This window comes from Pseudophryne corroboree, chromosome 7, assembly GCF_028390025.1.
Source record: "Pseudophryne corroboree isolate aPseCor3 chromosome 7, aPseCor3.hap2, whole genome shotgun sequence".
Lineage (NCBI taxonomy): Eukaryota > Metazoa > Chordata > Amphibia > Anura > Myobatrachidae > Pseudophryne > Pseudophryne corroboree.
The window spans coordinates 380164723-380190151 of NC_086450.1; the positions used below are offsets into that span (position 1 = coordinate 380164723).

Here is a 25429-nt window from a genome sequence, read left to right on the forward strand (position 1 = left end):
GGGGCCCTGCGTGTTCCAAGATTTACAGCGGTTACGTTTGACGGCATGGCGGTTGAACACCAAATCCTAGCTAGGAAAGGTATTCCGGGGGAAGTCATCCCTACTCTGATAAAAGCTAGGAAGGAGGTGACGGCGAAACATTATCACCGTATCTGGAGGAAATGTGTATCTTGGTGTGAAGCCAAGAATGCTCCTACGGAAGATTTTCAGCTGGTTAATTTTCTCCATTTTCTACAGACAGGAGTGGATATGGGCCTAAAGTTAGGCTCCATTAAGGTGCAGATTTTGGCCTTATCTATATTCTTTCAGAAGGAATTGGCTTCTCTCCCAGAAGTCAAGACTTTTGTAAAGGGAGTGCTGCACATCCAACCTCCTTTTGTGCCCCCAGTGGCACCGTGGGACCTTAACGTGGTGTTACAGTTCCTTAAGTCACACTGGTTTGAACCTCTTAAAACGGTTGAATTAAAATTTCTCACTTGGAAAGTGGTCATGTTGTTGGCCTTGGCATCTGCGAGGCGGGTGTCCGAATTGGCGGCCTTGTCTCACAAGAGCCCCTATCTGAGTTTCCATGTGGATCGAGCAGAGTTGAGAACTCTTCCTCAATTTCTACCTAAGGTGGTTTCGTCGTTTCATATGAACCAACCTATTGTGGTGCCTGTGGCTACAGGTGACTTGGAGGATTCCAAGTCCCTTGATGTAGTCAGGGCCTTAACAATGTATGTAGCCAGGACGGCTCGAGTTAGGAAAACAGAGCCTGTATGCGGCCAACAAGGTTGGCGCTCCTGCTTCTAAGCAGACTATTGCTCGCTGGATCTGTAACACGATTCAGCAGGCTCATTCTACGGCTGGATTGCCGTTACCTAATTCGGTAAAGGCCCATTCCACTAGGAAGGTGGGCTTTTCTTGGGCGGCTGCCCGAGGCGTCTCGGCATTACAGCTTTGCCGGGCAGCTACTTGGTCGGGTTCAAACACTTTTGTAAAATTCTACAAGTTTGATACCCTGGCTAATGAGGACCTCATGTTTGCTCAATCGGTGCTGCAGAGTCATCCGCACTCTCCCGCCCGGTGTGGAGCTTTGGTATAATCCCCATGGTCCTTACGGAGTCCCCAGCATCCTCTAGGACGTAAGAGAAAATAAGATTTTAAACCTACCGGTAAATCTTTTTCTCCTAGTCCGTAGAGGATGCTGGGCGCCCGTTCCAGTGCGGACTATTTCTGCAAGGCTTGTATATAGTTGTTGCTTACATAAGGGTTATGTTACAGTTGAGCTCAGTCTCTGGCTGATGCTGTTTTGTTCATGCTGTTAACTGGTTTAGTGTATGCCAGGTTGTACGGTATGTATGGTGTGGGCTGGTATGTATCTCGCCCTTAGATTAACAAAAATCCTTTCCTCGTACTGTCCGTCTCCTCTGGGCACAGTTCTTTAACTGAGGTCTGGAGGAGGGGCATAGAGGGAGGAGCCAGTTCACACCCATCTTAAGTCTTAGAGTGCCCATGTCTCCTGCGGAGCCCGTCTATACCCCATGGTCCTTACGGAGTCCCCCGCATCCTCTACGGACTAGGAGAAAAAGATTTACCGGTAGGTTTAAAATCTTATTTTAGCTGCACCCGTGAATTAATCTGTGCATGTTTTTAAACTATCTTTTAATTCTACATGTTTTTGATAGCAAATAAGAAAAATCCGGATAAATCCGAACTTCCGTTAATTCTGGTGTTAAGAACCGAGTAAATCTGAACCCGCACATCTCTAGTTTATTTTACTTACGCAGTTGTGTCTCATCACAGCTAATATTTGCTGCCTTGGAATCTTAGAGGCGATCTGCTGATCGCTTACCCTAATAAATGCATACACCTGTGATGCATTCCATGTACATGAATGGAAGTGTGCACTCCTTTTCAGTACAGTACTACAGACATGCTTTGTATGTTTATATGATCTGTGAGACTGTGTTGACAACTATAAATCCTGCATACTGTAAATTATCTGAAATTATTTTTCTCTGACGTCCTAGTGGATGCTGGGTACTCCGTAAGGACCATGGGGAATAGACAGGCTCCGCAGGAGACTGGGCACTCTAAAAGAAAGATTAGGTACTATCTGGTGTGCACTGGCTCCTCCCTCTATGCCCCTCCTCCAGACCTCAGTTAGAATCTGTGCCCGGCCCGAGCTGGTTGCACACTAGGGGCTCTCCTGAACTTCTAGTAAAGAAAGTATTTGTTAGGTTTTTTATTTTCAGTGAGATCTGCTGGCAACAGACTCCCTGCTACGAGGGACTAAGGGGAGAGAAGCGAACCGACCTGCTTGCAGCTAGCTTGGGCTTCTAAGGCTACTGGACACCATTAGCTCCAGAGGGATAAAACACAGGACCCGTCCTCGATCGTCCGGTCCCGGAGCCGCGCCGCCGTCCCCCTTGCAGAGCCAGAAGCAAGAAGGGTATGGGGGGGGCGCCCTGGGCTGCAATTAGAGTACCTTACATTGGCAAACAGCACATAATATGGTCTAAAAAACTATATATGTGCAAAAATCCACCGCCATAATATAAATATAAGAGCGGGAGAAGTCCGCCGAGAAGGGGGCGGGGCTATCTCCCTCAGCACACTGGCGCCATTTCCTCTTCACAGCTCCGCTGGAAGACAGCTCCCCAGGCTCTCCCCTGCAGTTTCCAGGCTCAAAGGGTAAAATAGAGAGGGGGGGCACTAAATTTAGGCGCAAACTGTATATGTAAAGCAGCTATAGGGAAAAATCACTTTGTGTTAGTGTAAATCCCTGATTATATAGCGCTGTGGTGTGTGCTGGCATACTCTCTCTGTCTCCCCAAAGGACTTTGTGGGGTCCTGTCCTCAGTCAGAGCATTCCCTGTGTGTGTGCGGTGTGTCGGTACGGCTGTGTCGACATGTTTGATGAGGAGGCTTATGTGGAGGCGGAGCAGGTGCCGATAAGTGTGATGTCACCCCCTGCGGGGTCGACACCTGAGTGGATGGATATGTGGAAGGTATTAACCGACAGTGTCAACTCCTTACATAAAAGGTTCGATGACGCAGCTTTGGGACAGCCGGCATCTCTGCCCGCGCCTGCCCAGGCATCTCAGAGGCCGTCAGGGGCTCAAAAACGCCCGCTACCTCAGATGGCTGACACAGATGTCGACACGGAGTCTGACTCCAGTGTCGACGAGGATGAGACAAATATACAATCCACTAGGGCCATCCGATTTATGATTACGGCAATGAAAAATGTGTTGCACATTTCTGACATTAATCCGGTTACCACAAAAAAGGGTATTATGTTTGGGGAGAAAAAGCAGCCAGTGACTTTTCCCCCATCTGATGAGTTAAACGAATTGTGTGAAGAAGCGTGGGATTCCCCAGATAAGAAACTAGTAATTTCTAAGCGGTTACTAATGGCGTACCCTTTCCCGCCAACGGATAGGTTACGCTGGGAGACATCCCCTAAGGTGGACCAAGCGCTCACACGCTTATCAAAAAAGGTGGCACTGCCGTCTCAGGATACGGCCGCCTTAAAGGAACCTGCAGATAGAAAGCAGGAGGCTATCCTGAAGTCTGTGTATACACACTCAGGTACTATACTGAGACCTGCTATTGCTTCAGCATGGATGTGTAGTGCTGCAGTAGCATGGTCTGATTCCCTGTCAGATAACATTGATTCCCTTGACAGGGACACTATTTTGCTAACTATAGAGCATATTAAAGACGTAGTTTTATATATGAGAGATGCACAGAGGGACATTTGCCGGCTGGCATCTAGAATTAATGCAGTGTCCATTTCTCTGACGTCCTAGTGGATGCTGGGAACTCCGTAAGGACCATGGGGAATAGCGGCTCCGCAGGAGACTGGGCACAAAAGTAAAGCTTTAGGACTACCTGGTGTGCACTGGCTCCTCCCCCTATGACCCTCCTCCAAGCCTCAGTTAGATTTTTGTGCCCGGCCGAGAAGGGTGCACACTAGGGGCTCTCCTGAGCTGCTTAGTGAAAAGTTTAGTTTTAGGTTTTTTATTTTCAGTGAGACCTGCTGGCAACAGGCTCACTGCATCGAGGGACTAAGGGGAGAATAAGCGAACTCACCTGCGTGCAGAGTGGATTGGGCTTCTTAGGCTACTGGACACCATTAGCTCCAGAGGGACCGAACACAGGCCCAGCCTCGGAGCTCGGTCCCAGAGCCGCGCCGCCGGCCCCCTTACAGAGCCAGAAGCAAGAAGAGGTCCGGAAAAATCGGCGGCAGAAGACATCCTGTCTTCACCAAGGTAGCGCACAGCACTGCAGCTGTGCGCCATTGCTCCTCAGCACACTTCACACTTCGGTCACTGAGGGTGCAGGGCGCTAGGGGGGGGCGCCCTGAGCAGCAATAAAAACACCTTGGCTGGCGAAAATACATCACATATAGCCCCCAGGGCTATATGGATGAATTTTAACCCCTGCCAGATTCCACAGAAAAACGGGAGAAAAGGCCGCCGAGAAGGGGGCGGAGCCTATCTCCTCAGCACACTGGCGCCATTTTCTCTCACAGCTCCGTTGGAGGGAAGCTCCCTGGCTCTCCCCTGCAGTTACTACACTACAGAAAGGGGTTAAAAAAGAGAGGGGGGCACTAATTAGGCACAGTATAACAATACAGCAGCTATAAGGGGAAAAACACTTATATAAGGTTATCCCTGTGTATATATATATATATATATATATATATATATATATATATATATATAGCGCTCTGGTGTGTGCTGGCATACTCTCCCTCTGTCTCCCCAAAGGGCTAGTGGGGTCCTGTCCTCTATCAGAGCATTCCCTGTGTGTGTGCTGTGTGTCGGTACGTGGTGTCGACATGTATGAGGAGGAAAATGAGGTGGAGGCGGAGCAATTGCCGGTAACAGAGATGTCACCCCCTAGGGAGTCGACACCTGAGTGGATGAGCTTTATGGAAGGAATTATGTGACAGTGTCAGCTCTTTACAAAAGATTGATGACATGAGACAGCCGGCGACTCAGCCTGTGCCTGTCCAGGTGTCTCAAAAGCCATCTGGGGCTCTAAAACGCCCGTTACCGCAGATGGCAGATACAGACGCCGACACGGATACTGACTCCAGTGTCGACTATTAAGAGACGAATGTGACTTCCAGTAGGGCCACACGTTACATGATTGAGGCTATGGAAAATGTTTTTACACATTTCTGATAATACCAGTACCACTAAAAAGGGTATTATGTTGGGTGAGAAAAAACTGCCTGTAGTTTTTCCTGCATCTGAGGAATTAAATGAAGTGTGTGATGATGCGTGGGTTTCCCCCGATAAAAACTGTTAATTCCTAAAAAGTTATTAGCATCATACCCCTTCCCGCCAGAGGATAGGACACGTTGGGAAACACCCCTTAGGGTGAATAAAGCGCTCACACGCTTGTCTAAACAGGTGGCACTACCGTCTCCTGATAGGGCCGCCCTTAAGGAACCTGCTGACAGAAAGCAGGAGAGTATCCTAAAATGTATATACACTCACACGGGTGTTATACTGCGACCAGCAATCGCCTCAGCCTGGATGTGCAGTGCTGGGGTGGCTTGGTCGGATTCCCTGACTGACAATATTGATACCCTAGATAGGGACAGTATATTACTAACTATAGAGCATTTAAAAGATGCATTTCTATATATGCGTGATGCACAGAGGGATATTTGCCAACTGGCATCAAGAGTAAGTGCGCTGTCCATTTCTGCCAGAAGAGGGTTATGGACAAGACAGTGGTCAGGTGATGCTGATTCCAAAAGGCATATGGAAGTATCGCCTTATAAAAGGGAGGAGTTATTTGGGGTAGGTCTAACAGACCTGGTGGCCACGGCAACGGCTGGAAAATCCACATTTTTACCCCAGGTAGCTTCTCAACCTAAGAAGACGCCGTATTATCAGGCGCAGTCCTTTCGGCCCCATAAGGGCAAGCGGGCAAAAGGCGCCTCATTTCTGCCCCGTGGCAGAGGGAGAGGAAAAAGGCTGCAGCAAACAGCCAATTCCCAGGAACAAAAGCCCTCTCCCGCCTCCGCAAAGTCCTCAGCATGACGCTGGGGCTTTACAAGCGGTCTCAGGCACGGTGGGGGCCCGTCTCAAGAAATTCGAGACGTCTCCCCCTCGCCGTTTCATAAAGTCTGCTTTACCGACGTCTCCCTCAGACAGGGAGACAGTATTGCAAGCCATTCACAGGCTGTATTCCCAGCAGGTGATAATCAAGGTACCCCTCCTGCAACAGGGAAAGGGGTACTATTCCACACTATTTGTGGTACCGAAGCCGGACGGCTCGGTGAGACCAATTTTAAATCTAAAATCCTTGAACACTTACATACAAAGGTTCAAATTCAAGATGGAGTCACTCAGAGCAGTGATTGCAAACCTGGAAGAAGGGGACTATATGGTCTCTCTGGACATTAAAGATGCTTACCTACATGTCCCAATTTACCCTTCTCCAAGGGTACCTCAGGTTTGTGGTACAGAACTGTCACTATCCGTTTCAGACGCTGCCGTTTGGCTTGTCCACGGCACCCCGGGTCTTTACCAAGGTAATGGCCGAAATGATGATACTCCTTCGAAAGAAGGGAGTTTTAGTTATCCCTTACTTGGACGATCTCCTGATAAGGGCAAGATCCAGGGAACAGTTGGAAGTCGGGGTAGCACTATCTCAGATAGTGCTGCGGCAGCACGGTTGGATTCTCAATATTCCAAAATCGCAGCTGATCCCGACGACACGCCTTCTATTCCTAGGGATGATCCTGGACACAGTCCAGAAAAAGGTGTTTTCTCCCGGAGGAGAAAGCCAGGGAGTTATCCGAACTAGTCAGAAACCTCCTAAAACCAGGCCAAGTGTCAGTGCATCAGTGCACAAGGGTCCTGGGAAAAATGGTGGCTTCCTACGAAGCAATTCCATTCGGCAGATTCCACGCAAGAACTTTCCAGTGGGACCTGCTGGACAAATGGTCCGGATCGCATCTTCAGATGCATCAGCGGATAACCCTGTCACCAAAGACAAGGGTGTCTCTCCTGTGGTGGTTGCAGAGTGCTCATCTTCTAGAGCGCCGCAGATTCGGCATTCAGGACTGGGTCCTGGTGACCACGGATGCCAGCCTGCGAGGCTGGGGAGCAGTCACACAGGGAAGAATTTCCAGGCTTGTGGTCAAGCCTGGAGACATCACTTCACATAAATATTTTGGAGCTAAGGGCCATTTACAATGCCCTAAGCCAAGCAAGACCTCTGCTTCAAGGTCAGCCGGTGCTGATCCAGTCGGACAACATCACGGCAGTCGCCCACGTAAACAGACAGGGCGGCACAAGAAGCAGGAGGGCAATGGCAGAAACTGCAAGGATTTTTCGCTGGGCGCAAAATCATGTGATAGCACTGTCAGCAGTGTTCATTCCGGGAGTGGACAACTGGGAAGCAGACTTCCTCAGCAGGCACGACCTCCACCCGGGAGTGTGGGGACTTCACCCAGAAGTCTTCCACATGATTGTAAACCATTGGGAAAAACCAAAGGTGGACATGATGGCGTCCCGCCTAAACAAAAAATTGGACAGGTATTGCGCCAGGTCAAGGGACCCTCAGGCAATAGCTGTGGACGCTCTGGTAACACCGTGGGTGTACCAGTCAGTGTATGTGTTCCCTCCTCTTCCTCTCATACCAAAAGTACTGAGAATTATAAGACGGAGGGGAGTAAGAACTATACTCGTGGCTCCGGATTGGCCAAGAAGGACTTGGTACCCGGAACTTCAAGAGATGCTCACGGAGGACCCGTGGCCTCTACCTCTAAGAAGGGACCTGCTCCAGCAAGGACCTTGTCTATTCCAAGACTTACCGCGGCTGCGTTTGACGGCAGGGCGGTTGAACGCCGGATCCTGAAGGAAAAAGGCATTCCGGATGAAGTCATCCCTACCCTGGTCAAGCCAGGAAGGATGTAACCGCAAAGCATTATCACCGCATTTGGCGAAAATATGTTGCGTGGTGCGAGGCCAGTAAGGCCCCGATGGAGGAATTTCAACTAGGTCGATTCCTACATTTCCTGTAAACAGGAGTGTCTATGGGCCTAAAATTGGGGTCCATTAAGGTTCAAATTTCGGCCCTGTCAATTTTCTTCCAGAAAGAACTAGCTTCACTACCTGAAGTTCAGACGTCTGTAAAAGGGGTACTGCATATACAGCCTCCTTTTGTGCCTCCAGTGGCACCTTGGGATCTCAATGTAGTTTTGGGGTTCCTAAAGTCACATTGGTTTGAACCACTTGAATCTGTGGAGTTAAAATATCTCACATGGAAAGTGGTCATGTTGTTGGCCCTGGCCTCGGCCAGGCACGTGTCAGAATTGGCGGGCTTTATCCTGTAAAAGCCCTTATCTGATCTTCCATTCAGACAGGGCGGAATTGAGGACTCATCCTCATTTTCTCCCTAAGGTGGTTTCAGTGTTTCATCTGAACCAACCTATTGTGGTACCTGCGGCTACTAGTGACTTGGAGGAATCCAAGTTGTTGGACGTAGTCAGGGCCTTGAAAATATATGTTTCCAGGACGGCTGGAGTCAGGAAATCTGACTCGCTGTTTATCCTGTATGCACCCAACAAGCTGGGTGCTCCTGCTTCTAAGCAGACTATTGCTCGTTGGATTTGTAGTACAATTCAGCTTGCACATTCTGTGGCAGGCCTGCCACAGCCAAAATCTGTAAAAGCCCATTCCACAAGGAAGGTGGGCTCATCTTGGGCGGCTGCCCGAGGGGTCTCGGCGTTACAACTTTGCCGAGCAGCTACTTGGTCAGGGGCAAACACGTTTGCTAAATTCTACAAATTTGATACCCTGGCTGAGGAGGACCTGGAGTTCTCTCATTCGGTGCTGCAGAGTCATCTGCACTCTCCCGCCCGTTTGGGAGCTTTGGTATAATCCCCATGGTCCTTACGGAGTACCCAGCATCCACTAGGACGTCAGAGAAAATAAGAATTTACTCACCGGTAATTCTATTTCTCGTAGTCCGTAGTGGATGCTTGGAGCCCGTCCCAAGTGCGGATTTTCGGCAATACTTGTATATAGTTATTGCTTAACTAAAGGGTTATTGTTATGAGCCATCTGTTCAGTGAGGCTCAGTTGTTATTCATACTGTTAACTGGGTATAGTTATCACGAGTTGTACGGTGTGATTGGTGTGGCTGGTATGAGTCTTACCCTGGATTCCAAATCCTTTCCTTGTAGTGTCAGCTCTTCCGGGCACAGTTTCCCTAACTGAGGTCTGGAGGAGGGGCATAGAGGGAGGAGCCAGTGCACACCAGATAGTACCTAATCTTTCTTTTAGAGTGCCCAGTCTCCTGCGGAGCCCGTCTATTCCCCATGGTCCTTACGGAGTACCCAGCATCCACTACGGACTACGAGAAATAGAATTACCGGTGAGTAAATTCTTATTTACCATTTGTTTGGTTTAAGAATAATATATTAACATGTTACAACTCAAGAGATTAAGGGGTAGATTTACTAAAGCTTCTAAAAATGAAAAGTGGAGGTGTTGCTCATAGCTAGCAACTAGTCTATCCTAGTAGAACAGGCCTGTCCAACCTGTGGCGAAACTACACATCCCAGCATGCCCTGCGACAGTTTCAGCATTCCTTAATAGCAAAACTGTGGCAGGCATACTGGGACCTGTAGTTTTTCAACAGCTGTTGAGCTACTGTTGGCCAGGCTTGCATAAAAAAAAAATCCTAATATATTAACCTTAAATTATGATCTCAATTGTGAATATGTATGTGAAAATCACACCTCCTGTGCTGTAATTTGTCTCGCCTGTGTCCATATTTTCATGTTGGCAAGTTCATATTGAAGATGTACTTCTGTGGTGGCTTACAATATGTTTTTTGTTCCTTAAGGGCTGTAACACACTGGCCGGTTTCTCCCGGATGGCAAAAAGCCGGACAAACTTTGCCCGGCTTTTTGCCATCCGGTAGAAACCGGCAGAGTCTGTCACACAGGACGGCTTTGAGCCGTGTGTGATGCTGTGCGCATGCGCAGCATTAGACACGGCTTGGGAAAAAACAGTTGTGTGTGTGTGAAAGCTCCCCTTCACACACACGGTTTACTGGCTGCAAAGACGGCCAGGCGCCCGCCCGGCAGCTGGACCTTCCAGTGGTGAGACCCGGCAGCCGGGCCGGGGCCGTGCAGTGTGTATGGACACTAGTCCTCACACTGTTCATTATAATGCCGGCACGGGAAAAGCTGTCCGGCTTTTTCCCGGCCGGCAAAAGCCGGGTAGTGTGTTTTAGCCCAGACAAACCGTTATTATGAATGTGTTTTTTATTGTCTTGTAATTATAATTGTGCGTTAATCTCACAACTGTCCCAAAACCTATGCATGCCTGTGCTACTTGCTGGGGTACCTTTTTGTAAATGAAAATAAAAACAAACCGTTATATAGTTTTCATTTCAATTAGTGTTATGTTATTATCGACAATTATACTTTTGGGATCAGGTTAACATACTGTTTGGGATGCTGGCAGTCGGAATACCGACACCGGTCAGAATTCCGATGCTGGGATTCCCACATCGATCACAATGCCGGCGCCGGAATCCAGACTGTTGGCATCCTGAACGTAAGTATTCCAGTGCTGGGAAGGGTTAGGCTGCAGGGAGGGGGAATTAGGTTTAGGCACCACCCGGGGAGGGTCAGGGTTAGACTGCAGGGAGGGTAAGGGTTAGGCATCGGTGGTGAGAGGGTTAGGGTTAGGTTAAGGCACCACGCGGGGATGTTAGGGTCAGGCTGCGGGGAGAGTGGTTTTGGGAGGGTAGGGGATTAGGATGTTTACCTACGAGGTGTTAGGATTCTGTGTGTCGGGACACTGCTGTCTGTATTCTTACTGCCGGGATCCTGATACCAACCCGTACTTTTATCTCCTCTACAGTGCCGGGCATGGCTTGGGGTAGGTGCAGGTTTAATACGTGTCATGCGGAGGTGGTGATGCTGGTAGGGTAGGCATGTAATACTATAACATTTGGAACTAAACTATAAGTAACTTTTGCAACAGTTGCACAGAATTTAACCAGATTTCCCATTATGCGGAATGTACTTATCGTATAGTTATATACACCTTTTACATTAGCACTCGGTGAGTGGAGTCAGCCTAGGAGTAGTTTACAGAAGAGGCAGTCTCCAAGGCAGTAGAGGACAGCACATAGTTGATACGTGGGTGCTACTTGTGACTGTTCCACCTTCTGTTTCACAATCATTCCTTGCTGGCCCATCGCGGGAATGGAACGCTCCCCATTTAAATATTCTTTTTAGCCAATTGCTGTCAGAAGCGTTTGGCTATAAGAATAACTCTGGGGATTTGCAGCCACTAAAAACGTTTGTGACCGTAAGATACTAGCCATGTCATTTAAGCAGAAATATTCTATTACGTATACATATATTTAATGTCACTTCTGTAGGCGAAATGGATAATGCAGATATAACCAAGTCAGATTTTTTGAGCACACTTCTGTGAGTAACCCTCAAATTACACACATTTCCATTGCTTTGTAGGCAAAACACAAGTGCCTGTCTTTGGAGAGTAATCATAAAATGAATGACCAAGAAAACAAACAGGTATGATGAATGTATCTTTTATGGTATACCTATAACTTACAGCCTGCAAACCTTGCCAGGCCCAGTGTGTGTATTCCACACGTGCCGACATTACCCAGTACAGCCAAGTGGGTCATAGTCTACTTCAATTTACCTACAAAATAACATGTTTAATTAATTGTAGAATAATAGTGCTCTCAACATCAATTAAAATATTGATAGAAAATCCAAAGGCTATCCAGGAAAATTTGTAATATTTTCTGGGGTTTTTAAAAAAAAAAAAAAAAATTTCTTCTTTAAATCTGCTAGCTGAAATGGGCAATGTTGGCATGTATGGTTTATGTTGCTGTTCTAACACTTTAATGAGGAAAAACTTCAGCACTTTTATAAGGGTTATTTTGTAGCCCTCACTACTGCGGTAGGTTGCTTTTAAAAACCTATATCTGGCGCATATTCGCATATAGAGAGGGGGTTATTAAAGCTTGGGGGCAGATGTACTAAGCCTTGGAGAGTGATAAAGAGTTGCGAGAAAAGATACCAACCAACTAGCTCCCGTCACTTTTCAAACCCAGCCTACAACATGGTAGTTGGGAGCCGATAGGTTGGTAGTTTATGTCTCTCCACTTTATCATTCTCCAAAGCTTAGTACATTTCCCTTTGGAGAGAGATAAAGTAGAAAGATATTAAGTACAGGTTGAGTATCCCTTATCCAAAATGCTTGGGACCAGAGGAATTTTGGATATGGGATTTTTCCGTATTTTGGAATAATTGCATACCATAATGAGATATCATGGTGATGGGACCTAAATCTAAGCACAGAAGGCATTTATGTTACATATACACCTTATACACACAGCCTGAAGGTCATTTTAGCCAATATTTTTTATAACTTTGTGCATTAAACAATGTGTGTCTACATTCACACAATTCATTTATGTTTCATATACACCTTATACACACAGCCTGAAGGTCATTTACTACAATATTTTAATAACTTTGTGTATTAAACAAAGTTTCTGTACATTGAGCCATCAAAAAATAAAGATTTCTCTATCTCACTCAAAAAAGTCCGTATTTCGGAATATTCCGTATTTCGGAATATTTGGATATGGGATACTCAACCTGTACTAACAAATCAGTCATTTTATGTTTGAAAAGTGACAGAAGCTGTTGTCCTTTATCTCTCCAAGCATTGGTATAACTTCCCCAAAATGATTGTAATACAGCTTATCAATTCTCCAGGAAACAAGTCGCTGCAAAGCATTTGTGCCTAATGATGTAACTACATCCTAGTGAACTGATAGGCCGATTGCTGGTACAGTCTACAAAATGCTCGATACACCCTAATGTTGTGGGTGCTATCCAGTCTTTCTGAACTTGTGCTTACACTTGTTTCCTGAAGTTGGTTAAAATTGTCACATAGTGTTTAAAAATGTAATAAAGTGCATAAATGTTTCTCCCTAATGACAATGTGTTCTAATTTTAAATATTGTAGCATGCTTTAATGTAGTTTTATATCATTTAGCTGATTTTAGTTCTGCTTTCTGTACCAGCAATTCGTTAATGGGGTGATGTATCAAACCTTCTAAAGAGTGAAGTTGCCCATTGCAATAGCCTATCATCCCCTACCTATCATTTTATAAATAGGTTTTACTTGATAAATAAATAGCTAAAAGCTGATTAGTTGCTATGGGAAATACCACCTTTTGTCCAGTTCGCCACCCTTTAGAAGGTTTGTTACAGATGTCCCTAAATGTCTTGGTGAGTTGGAACTTCTAAGGTCACTGAACCTTTCTGCTTATTTATCCACATTTTGGTACTTTGTGCACTCATTTTAGTTGGATTCATTATAGTGGCAAGTTTCTAAATCTCTTCAGAGACCCCATTGTAGTGTAATGTAGCTTTATATTAAATATTTATTTAAAACTTTTATTTTTGGACATAATGTTTTATAAGGATAGAAGTCCCCAATGAGTTAACTCTATAGAAGCATTTATTTCTTAAACAACTTTGCTGAAACTGGAGTCCGCTTTTGATCTAGCCTCCTTACCTCCTACTTTTACAGTTGCCACATTAGAAGAATAAAGAGCTCTGTTTAACCACAAATGAGCTGTAGAGGTGGCACCTCAGATAAGATTTATATGCCTGTCTAAGGTGTATGTGCTGAAATTGGCATCTCTTGGAATATTTACATTTTTAAATTCTCCCAGTTTGGCTTCCAATTGAATGTTCTTTATTTGGCATAATATCTTGATCTAATAGTCACAATATTATTAAAGCAGATTGTACGTATGAAATTTGTCATATACCAATGTTTTCTTAGTCCACAATCTTCCTTATATAGGAACCTCACATCACTGCTCTGCTTTTGAAGGACACTGCTCCTTCTGCTATCAATCTCTCTGGCTTCCGGCCTACCTCCATTACTCCTGGCCTCCTCACGTTTCAACAGCAGACATACACAAATGGGCTGGTCACTGCGTACCATCAGCACAGTAATCTCTGATTAGCTACAGGTTGTTCTCTCCTGGCTCACTTCAAAACGGACATCAGGCATACTGTATACGAGATGGAGATGCACTGTGAAATGGTTCTCAGACCTTAGTCAAACAGTCCTTCAAATAAAAAAAAAATGTATATGTATCATTTGCCTACAACAAAGTAAAGGCAGCCATTTTGTTGTCTGCTCCAATACAAATGAGATTCCAGCCATCAATTCAGTAGGAGTTGGCTGCTCTGTATGTAATTTCACCGTTATTTAGCTCAGCCCACATGACTGTAATGGTGCCCATACACTTGTGAGATGTCTGGTACAATCCTACGATTTTGACCGCTTCTGTGCGATAAATCGCAGGATTGTATGCACATCTTATGTACCATGCGACGCGATGCGCGGGCACGCCGGTCGAATCTCGCGTCTCAAGATTTTATGTGCTGCACTTAATATTTATCGGATCGGACGTGCGATCGCATGCTGTTTTTACCGCTTTCGATTTATCGCACTGCGACGTGCAATCTGTAAGGTATTTAGCTCACTTCCTGGACACTCCCCTCCACCCTGGTGGCAAGGGGCATGCGATAAATCGCATGTATCAAATGCACAAAAAAAGCACTTTTGATGCAATTTATCGCAATGTGAGCTTCAAGGAAAATCGGGCCTGATATTATGTCGCATGCAATTGTACAAGTGTATGGCCAGCATAACTCTGCGTAGAAGATGGGTTCACTGTAACATTTGAACTTCCAACTCATTCCAGTTGTTGTACTTCCATCCTTTTTTATTACCGCTGAAGTACTGGTTTTTTTTTCTTCTTCATTGTAACCTTCACTTCTCTTCAGCTACTGAAGTATTAGTTTGCATAAACTAGTCATTGTAATGTACTTTTCTCTAGCATCCATAAGGGGTATTGGGGACAGATTAGTACGATGGGGTATAGACGGGTCCAAAGAAGCCAGTGCACTTTTTACATTTTTTCAACTAGGTGTGCTGGCTCCTCCCCTCTATGCCTCCTCCTACAGGTCAGTTTAGAAAAAAGTGCCCTCAGGAGAGGATGCACACTCTGCAAGCTCTAGAGTTTTTCTTCAAATTCTTTTAAACTTTTATCTCTTTCGATATGCTGTTTGTCCAACAGCATTCCTGCGCCGTGGGAGTTGGGGGAGGGGGGCCACTTCCCCGCTGGAGTACCACCTTACTGAGGGGCTGTTTGTTCAGCGGGGCATGGTGCCTTGGCTGTCGCATGCCGGCTGCGGCGTACGGGTCCCTCCTGGGGGGGATCCGCTGTAGCCCCTGCTTGTGACTGGCTAATATACCTTGTACCAAGCATTTATGTGAGGCTACAACTACTTAGGAGACATGGTCAGTGTAAAGATTACACAGTAGCTCCGGCGCCAGGGCGGGGGGCGAAGCTACATCAGAGTGGGCTCAGCTGCATTTTGGCGCCTTCTTCTGCATAAGCAGCAGCAGCCTCACACAGCTCTTCCATAACGGTCACACGCTGGATCACTGGTACCGGGTGTAGAGGGGGAGAGCCGCTATATTGTGCACTAATATCATCCCTCTGTGGGAATTTCAAAGACAGTCTCACTGTTTATATGTTTAAATGAAACGCTGACAGCCTCACTGGGACTGTGCAGCGTTGGGTGCGCTGGTGTCCTCTTTCCTGTGTCTCTTCTCACGTGCAATAGGGCAGGCTGGTATTGTATTTCAGGCTGTGTTGTATGTGTATTATACCTGTTTTTCTTTTTCACAGTGGTAAAACAGAAGTTATGCGGTGTGTGTAATGCTAGATTTTCCCCTAGCTCATCTGATTCAATTTCACGTGAGCAGTGTAGTAAGTCATCACAAAATGCTGATAACAATGTGGGGGAGAGTCAAGTGCCCTCCTGGCTGCGGGCTATTAAAACTATGATGTTTGATATGTCAACTCAACGCACTGTAAATGCCAATAATACTCAGGAACTGCAACAAGCAGTGGCAAATATAGCTGCTAAACATCCCCCCCGTCCACTATAGGTGCACAAAAATGTGCTTTACCTGCACTTCTATCAGATACTGATGATGATATACAGTATGATGGGGATGATGTGGACCACATAAGCGGGGATTCCACCCCTACACAGGGTATTGAACCCCTCATAGTGGCTATTTGGGATGTGTTAAAGCTCCCCCTGGAGGATGCTAATAATCAGCAGTCATTTTTCCTCCCACAAGACAAGCTGACAGTCACATTTCCTGACTCCAAGGAATTGGATGATTTATTTAAAATAGCTTGGAAGAATCCAGATAAAAAGTTATCAGGTGTCCAAACGGTTTTTGCATACATTTCCCTTTGCCCCTGAAGGCAGGAAATTCTGGGAAGAGTCTCCAGCAGTAGACGTCTCAGTCTCTTGCCTTTCTGAAAAGGTACTACCTGCTCCGGGTTCCTTTACGGTAAAGAAGCCGGCAGATTGGAAAATTGAGACCACTCTGAAATCTATCTATACTGGTGCAGGTCTGTAGCTCAAAGACCGGTCATTGCAGGTTGCTGGACGATACATGCAATTCATTCCTGGGCTACTCCATTTCAGGAAGGTCTTTCGGGTGATATGCCCTTAGTCACTATTGTAACTTTCCTAAAACACATTCAGGACACGGCTAGAGTCCTCTGTGACTCCCTTAAAGAGATTAGCAATATTAATGCTAGGACCACGGCTATGGCTGTGTCTGCGTGCAGAGCCATATGGTTGCGTCAGTGGATTGCTGATGCTGACTCCAAACGTAATGTGGAATCTCTTCCCTTCACAGGTGAATGGCTTTTTGGAGGTGAATTGAACGCATGGATTTCCAAAGCTACTGCTGGGAAATCCACGTTTCTCCCTTCGGGGGCTCTGCCTGCCACGCGTACCTCCCCGGGACAGTCTACTCAGTCCTTTCGGTCCTCCAGATTTTGATCTAGGGCCAGGGGGGCCTCCAATGCAGCTATAGGCTCCAGAAGCAAACCTAAGAATCCAGCCGTTGCCGGAACTCAGGACCAGAGCACCAGTTCTGCTTCCGCAAAGACTTCAGCATGACGGTGCCCACCCACCCCGAGAGGATCTCGTGGTGGGAGCTCGGTTACGTCACTACAGTCACATCTGGGACGGTTCTGCCAAGATGCTTGGTTAAGGGACCTTATTTCTCAGGGTTACAAGCTGGAGTTCGACGGTGCTCCTCCCCAACAATTTTTCAAATCAGGCTTACCAGCTTTGAAAAATATGCGTGGTACGCTACTACTTGGCCATAAACAAGCTGGTCCAGTCCCGGGTCATTGTTCCAGTACCCCTACAACAACGAGGACAGGGTTACTATTCCAGTCTATTCGTAGTACCAAAACCAGACGGGTCTGTGAGACCCATTTTGAATCTGAAGTCCTTGAATCCTTGGAATGGGGATGTATCTGCACACGCGCAGTTAACTAAATAAGAATTTGGAACAAAGGTTCCTTGAAAGACCCCTATAAATTATTGGTGATTACCATTTATTATGGGGGTGCTACCAACTACAGCTAAAGTGAATGTCAGCAAGAGAAGAAAAAAGGGCTGTGTTATCGGTGCACAAAAAGAGAGGTGGTCTGGTTATCACTTCTCCATAAAATGTAACTTTTATTATTATTCTCATAAAAGTAGTATAGAATGTCTTTATTTAGACTGCAAGTTAAGGCGAAACATAGAGGTTAAAATCATTGACATAGACAAAACATATAGAGGTGCAATGAAAGTTAATGAATGTGAATAAAGATTAACAATGTGTGTCAGCATTTCTAATGTCCAAAAAATATAATATTTATCCTACGCTAAGCCAGTACTCAATTACTCTTTCGTTTGTCCACATTATATTTGTGGATACTAATCTCACTGTATACTTAATGTAAGATTTCTGTAATATAGGGGTATGTTAGAGAGTGTAGGTCCTGTTAGTGTTGTAATAATAATTCAAAATTCCATAATAGGTCTTAGATTGAAACCGATGAATCAATTATTGCTATTTCTAGTTGCACCTTAGTCGTTATCCAGCAGGTAGTGATAACACTAATTGCACTGGTGGAATATAATGCTAATAAATATAGTGAGCATTATTTAGTATATAGTCTACTATGAATGTATAATACACCGTCTAAAGAATGTATGTATATCTCCTCAGTGAAGGCAATGCACTAGGTCTGATTGCAATAGGTGATACACCTTAGAGGATATATACCTTCATTAATTAACTATGTGATAGTTATGATGATCTGGTGCGCACACGATTATTGTCCTCAGAGGAAAAGCACCCTCATTATTTAGGACTGGCGGCACCCTCTCAACTGATCACATTTAAATCAGTACATATAGAAATGATAGGTACCGTATTTTTCGGACCATAAGACGCACTTTTTCTCCCCAAAAATGTGGGGGAAAAGTATGTGCGTCTTATGGAGCGAATAAGACATTTGCGGGTAGCGGGTAGTGGCGGCGGCCGGCGGGTAGCGGAGGCTGGCGGGTAGCGGCGGGTCCTGGATGCTACTGCTGCGCCGTCATCAGCAGAGCGTCATGTAACTCCCCCGCTCCCTCATACCTCCTCCCTCCTGTCGGGTAGCTGCGGCCGGCGGGTAGCGGCGGGTCCTGGATGATGCTGCTGCTGTGCCGTCATCAGCAGAGCGGCCACATCTCAGCAGCAGAGCCGGCGTCATGTGACTCCCCCGCTCCCCCCCACCTCCTCCCTACCTCCTCCCTTCTCAGGAGATGCAGGGAACCACTGGTACTGTCAGTGTGTGTGTGTGTGTGTGTGTCTGTGTATTCTGGCTCTGACAGAAGGCTGCACTGTATTCTTGAGTCTGAGAAATCCCAGAAATATCTCTTAGAGGTCAGAATATTTTTTTTCCAGTTTTCCTACTCTAAAAACTAGGTGCGTCTTATGGTCCGGTGCGTCTTATGGTCCGAAAAATACGGTATATTTCAACTTATATACGGTAATACCTCATAATGTTTCAACCTTAATCTCCAGCACCATCTAAATGAATGTACAGACACCATAATTGCTAACAGATGGCAACAATGTCAGCCTGATATTCAGACACTGTGTATACATAGGAGAAATTGATGCAGGCTATGTGATATCTGAGATAGAATCCATCAGACAAGCACAATAAATGTCTTAAAACTAACATTTATAACTACTCAATGAGCACCCAGCTGTGGTGTGCGATTAGTGAGTAATAAGAATTACTATCTGAATTAATGTTCTCTATGAATGTACAGAATAAATGAAATAAAATTTCTCCTACAATAGTATACTTTGGATATTTAAAAGGTGTGCATGATTTATTGGTCTAGTGATACACCTCATAATGAGGTATTACCATATATAAGTTGAAATATACCTATCATTTCTATATGTACTGATTTAAATGTGATCAGTTGAGAGGGTGCCGCCAGTCCTAAATAATGAGGGTGCTTTTCCTCTAAGGACAATAATCGCGTGCGCACCAGATCATCATAACTATCACATAGTTAATTAATGAAGGTATATATCCTCTAAGGTGTATCACCTATTGCAATCAGACCTAGTGCATTGCCTTCACTGAGGAGATATACATACATTCTTTAGACGGTGTATTATACATTCATAGTAGACTATATACTAAATAATGCTCACTATATTTATTAGCATTATATTCCACCAGTGCAATTAGTATTATCACTACCTGCTGGATAACGACTAAGGTGTCGGACTAAGGTGCAACTAGAAATAGCAATAATTGATTCATCTGTTTCAATCTAAGACCTATTATGGAATTTTGAATTATTATTACAACCCTAACAGGACCTACACTCTCTAACATACCCCTATATTACAGAAATCTTACATTAAGTATACAGTGAGAATTAGTATCCACAAATATAATGTGGACAAACTAAAGAGTAATTGAGTACTGGCTTAGCGTAGGATAAATATTATATTTTTTGGACATTAGAAATGCTGACACACATTTTTAATCTTTATTCACATTAATTAACTTTCATTGCACCTGTATATGTTTTGTCTATGTCAATTATTTTAACCTCTATGTTTCGCCTTAACTTGCAGTCTAAATAAAGACATTCTATACTACTTTTATGAGAATAATAATAAAAGTTAAATTTTATGGAGAAGTGATAACCAGACCACCTCTCTTTTTGTGCACCGATAATACAGCCCTTTTTTCTTCTCTTGCTGTCCTTGAATCCTTACCTGAAGGTTTCAAATTCAAGATGGAATCTTTGAGAGCAGTGATCGCAGGCCTGGAACACTTCCAGTTTCAGGCGTTACCCTTCAGCCTGTCTACAGCTCAGCTCCGAGGGTGTTCACGAAGGTGATACCTGGATGATCTCCTGATAAAAGCGAGTTCCAGGGAGCTTCTATTGCTCCATATAGATCGCACTGTCCAACTTCTGTCTCACCACGGGTCGATCCTCAATCTGCAGAAGTCCCACCTGGAACCGTCTCAGTGGCTCCTGTTTTTGGGGGTGCTCCTGGATACTGTAGAAAGTGTTCCTCCCAGAGGAAAAAGTGAGAACACTTCAAGAAATGGTTCGCATGGTGCTCCGACCTGCTCGAGTATCCATTCATCTCTGCATAAAATTGCTGGGAAAGACGGTGGCCTCGTACGAGGCGATACAGTTCGGAAAGGTTTCATGCCAGACCGTTCCAATTGGATAACCTGAATAAGTGGTCCGGTTCCCATCTTCAGATGCACTGGACGATTCGGCTGTCACCCCAGGCCAGGATTTCACTCCTGTGGTGGCTACAGTCTTCCAACCTGCTGGAAGGTCGACGCTTTGGGATTCAGGATTGGATCCTCTTCACGACGGATGCAAGTCTGAGAGGATGGGGAGCTGTCACCCAGGGGGCGCAGCTCCAGGGCAGGTGGTCTGCCCAAGCAGCTCCTCCTTCCAATTAACACCCTGGAACTTCGGGCCATCTACAATTCTCTGATTCAGGTTTCCCCTCTACTCCGGGATCGGGTGATCGAGGTTCAGTCGGACAACGCCACGACTGTGGCGTACATCAATCGACAAGGAGGGACAAAAAGCAGAGCCTGCATGCGAGAAGTTTCAAGAATACTCTTCTGGGCAGGAAGAAATGCAAGAGCACTGTCCGCAATCTTCTTTCCGGGGGTGGACAACTGGGAAGCGGACTTCCTCAGTCGCCACTCCCTCAGGTGTTTCAACAGATCTTCGACAGTTGGGGCTGCCCACAGATCGACATGATGGCCTCTCGCCTCAACAAGAAGCTTCGTTGCTATTGCTCACGAACCAGAGACCCTCAGGCGAGTGCAATGGATGCGCTGACAGCGACTTGGCCTTGCCAGGTGGTCTACCTAATTCCTCCGATTCCGTTGATCCCCAGAGTACTCAAGAGGGTCAGGCATCAAGGAGTGCAGGCAATCTTGATTGCCCCGGATTGGCCCTGAAGAGTGCGTAGGGGACCCTTGGCTTCTGCCGCTAAGAAGAGATCTTTCCGCAAGGACCGTTCGTCTACCCGGACTTACGGCGGCTTCCTTTGACGGCTTGGAAGTTGAGCGGAACATCCTAGCTCCCAAAGGGCTTTCCAAAAAGGTCATTGCTACTATGGTGCAAGTCAGAAAACCTGTGACGTCAAAACACCATCATCATATCTGGTGGAGATGTGTCTCTTGGTGCGAGGAATGCACATATCCATCTGCGGAATTCCACTTGGGGAGATTCCTCCTTTTCCTGCAGGCTGGAGTGGATAAAGGCTTACGTTTTGGACCCATTAAGGTCCATATTTCAGCTCTTTCCATCTTCTTCCAGAAGAAGTTGGCTCTCCTACCAGAAGTTCAGACCTTCTTGCAAGTGGTGCTTAACATACAACCTCTGTTTGTGCCACCTATTGCACCTTGGAATTTGGATGTGGTGTTATGCTTTCTACAGTCCTCCTGGTTTGAACCTCTGATGACGGTAGAAAACAAATACCTCACGTGGAAGACGGTGATGTTACTGGCCCTGGCTTCTGCTAGACGTGTCTCAAAATTAGGGGCCTTATCATGTAAAAGTCCCTCCCTATTTGTCCTCGTAAGAGAACAGAGCGGAGCTCAGGACAAGACAGCAGTTCCTGCCGAAGGTGTTCTCCGCGTTTCACTTGAATTAGCCTATTGTGATTCCGTCCAATTCTGGCACTTCTGCCCCTCCGGAGGCATTGGATGCAGTGTGAGCCTTGAAAATCTATGTCAAGAGGACGGCTCAGATCAGAAAGACGGATTCCTTGTTTGTGCTGTATGATGCGCAGATAAAGGGTTGCCCTGCTTCAAACCAGTCTTATTGCTCGTTGGATTTGGCTTACTATCCAACAGCCTATGTGTCAGCAGCCTTACCTGTTCCACAGTCTCTAAAGACCCACTCTACGAGATCGGTGGGGTCTTCCTGGGCGGCTGCCTGTGGATTCTTGGCCCTCCAACTGTGCCGAGCTGCTACCTGGTCGGGGAAGAACACCTTTGTGAAGTTCTACAAATTTGGTACCCTGGCCAAAGAGGATACCCAGTTTGGACAGGCGGTGCTGCAGTTGTCTCTGCACGTTCCTGCACTTTCTGGAAGCTTTGGGACATCCCCATCATACTAATCTGTCCCCAATATCCCTCATGGATGCTAGAGAAAATAGGATTTTAAATACCTACCGGTAAATCCTTTTCTCGTAGTCCATAAGGGATATTGGGCGCCCGCCTCTGTGCAGTGATTTTCTGCAGGTTCTCTGTTAGACCTGTTCAGCTGTTGCTGTTAATATTGCCAGCAGTTGCTGGCCCGGTTATGTTTTGGTGTGCTGGTGTGTAAATCTCACCACACTTATTGTTATGTTCCTTCTCTCAAGTATGTCATTCTCCTTCGGACACTGTTTTACCTATAACTGACCTGTAGGAGGAGGCATAGAGGGGAGGAGCCAGCACACCCAGTTGAAGAAATTTATTGCGCACTGGCTCCTTTGGACCCGTCTATAGCCCATCGTACTAATCTGTCCCCAATATCCTTTATGGACTACGAGAAAAGGATTTACCGGTAGGTATTTAAAATCCTATTTTAACTCATTTTGAGTTTGTGACACCATTTCCATATGTGACACAAACATATGATACAGACTGGGAACAGAGATGGCAATATGCTGCTCTATTGCGCAAGTCACAGTTCTGGTAAATGGGCAACTATTTATGTGGACCTTGAAAACAGGTTGCATATATCTCTGGCATGAGCCTCAGCAGTTGGTGGGCACAGTGGCATCTCATTTCACCCGTTTGTATCGCATGTTTTCCCTGAAGTTGGAGCTTTACCCTAAAGTTGCTCCATGTTGACCGTTTAACTATAAATAAATTTGTGTGCATCGATCATGTGTGCTTGACAAGGTGACGTCTCAAATTAGAAGTGTCCTTGCCAACACTCAATGGTGGCAGCCATTTTGTAGCCTCCAACAACCTTTCAGTGGAATGCAGCCTGTTAATTCACTAGGAACTAGTGATTGGTTTGGCTAACAAAATGCCTGCCACTAGCGTGTTGGCAATGAATCCCTTTGCTACGTATTTCTTCTAATAAGTAGATTTTATTTTTTTGGTTTTAGTTACAATTTATTTTGTATGCAAAAAAAATAAAAATGCACCTCTGCTTATTTCATGTATATATTTTTTGAACAGAGCCATCTCAGTGTTTTTTCAATGGTAAACCCACTGGCGTCCAGTATTACGTCCAGTATAACTTCTAGTCTGGCATCCAGTATTGGCTCAGATAGTTCATCCCCTACTGCGCTATCAAGTGTAAATGCCAAAGCACTCCCATTCTACCCTGCTAGTAATACTGTTGAATCAGTAATAGGTAAGCCTACATGTTTCGTCTTTACTGTTCAGTATGGCCAACTTTGTAATGAGTTTTATTTTATTTGCATCCCTGTGACTTTTGGTTTTCTTTATTTTTTTTTCTTTATTTTTTTTATTATCATTTATTTTTGTAATAAATACTGCTAGACATTACGTTATGAAATGGCATCTTATGGGCCCTACACACTTGCCAATGTTTCCGATTTGGATGATGGTTGATTTAATTGGTTAACGGCCATCGTCCAAATTGGCTTGCTATGCAGAACCAGGGAAAACCAACGATGAACGACCGCAGGGACACGCATCGGTCATCGTTGGTGCATACACACTGAGCGATATGAATGATTTCTCATTCATTACTGAACTAAATTGTTCATATCGGCCGCGCACATCGGTAAGTGTGTAGGGCCCATTATAATGACTCTGATGGAAGAAGTTCTAGGATATATAGTCTAAAATTATTCTATCAAACAAAGCGGTTTTAATCTATTGACATTTGTATCCGACTACAAAAGAGCGGAATTATGCCTACATGTGCATTGCACTTCCTCTGCTCGTGGAAATGTCTGCCACGTGATTTAGGTTTCCTTCTATAGAGTTGTTTGGATCATTCGAGTAAGGTTAATCGGGCAGTGTAATATTATGTTTAAAAATTATGTTGAAGTCATTGTTAATTCTTTTCGATGACCTCCATTTTATGTTTGGTTTAACAGAGCAAAATAGTAAAAAGTTAAAAAAAAAATATTATTGATCATATTCACTCCCATTTTTTAGCTGTATTGGGAGGTGGCGTGTGTATGCACCTAAAATAGTGTCCTTCAATTAGTAAATCTAAGATCAGTGGGGGTAATTCCAAGTTGATCGCAGCAGGAATTTTGTTTGCAGTTGGGCAAAACCATGTGCACTGCAGGGGAGGCAGATATAACATGTGCAGAGAGAGTTATATTTGGGTGTGGTGTGTTCAATCTGCAATTTAAAATAAAGCAGCCAGTATTTACCTTGCACAGAAATAAAATAACCCACCCAAATCTAACTCTTTCTGCACATGTTATATCTGCCTCCCCTGCAGTGCACATGGTTTTGCCCAACTGCTAACAAAATTCCTGCTGCGATCAACTTGGAATTACCCCCAATGATTCAAAGGTCTTTGCTGCACTGTGGCTTCCTCAGTTTCAGCGTTTCGGAAGCCGGAATCTGGCAGCAAAATGTGCTGTAATCAAATTCTATACAAGCTGCTCACTCCAGATACATTGCCACCTTCACAACTACACTCCTCTAACATGTAAGAACAGCATGGGCCCTTGGATCTTGTGCAGCATTGCTCCATACGTCCACCTACTGGACATAACCGCTATGCTTTCTGATTACTGCAAACACACACTATTGTCTGTTGTGCCATTTCATAGCATTATTTTCTCTAAATTCAGCTTAAATGTAAGACACCCGATTGTATAAGAAACGTACTATATGTTGATAGACCTATTTTTGCTCTTAAATAGAAGTAAAGCAGTCTTTG

General features: G+C 45.3%; 1 protein-coding gene across 1 annotated transcript in view; it reads left to right on the forward strand.

The window, feature by feature from the left end:
- The window catches only part of UNKL (unk like zinc finger), a 221997-nt gene that overhangs the window by 133426 nt on the left and 63142 nt on the right, over nucleotides 1–25429 (forward strand). The window contains 2 exon segments of the mRNA XM_063934556.1: nucleotides 11519–11581; nucleotides 23734–23911. Coding sequence (XP_063790626.1) covers nucleotides 11519–11581; nucleotides 23734–23911 — 241 coding nt within the window.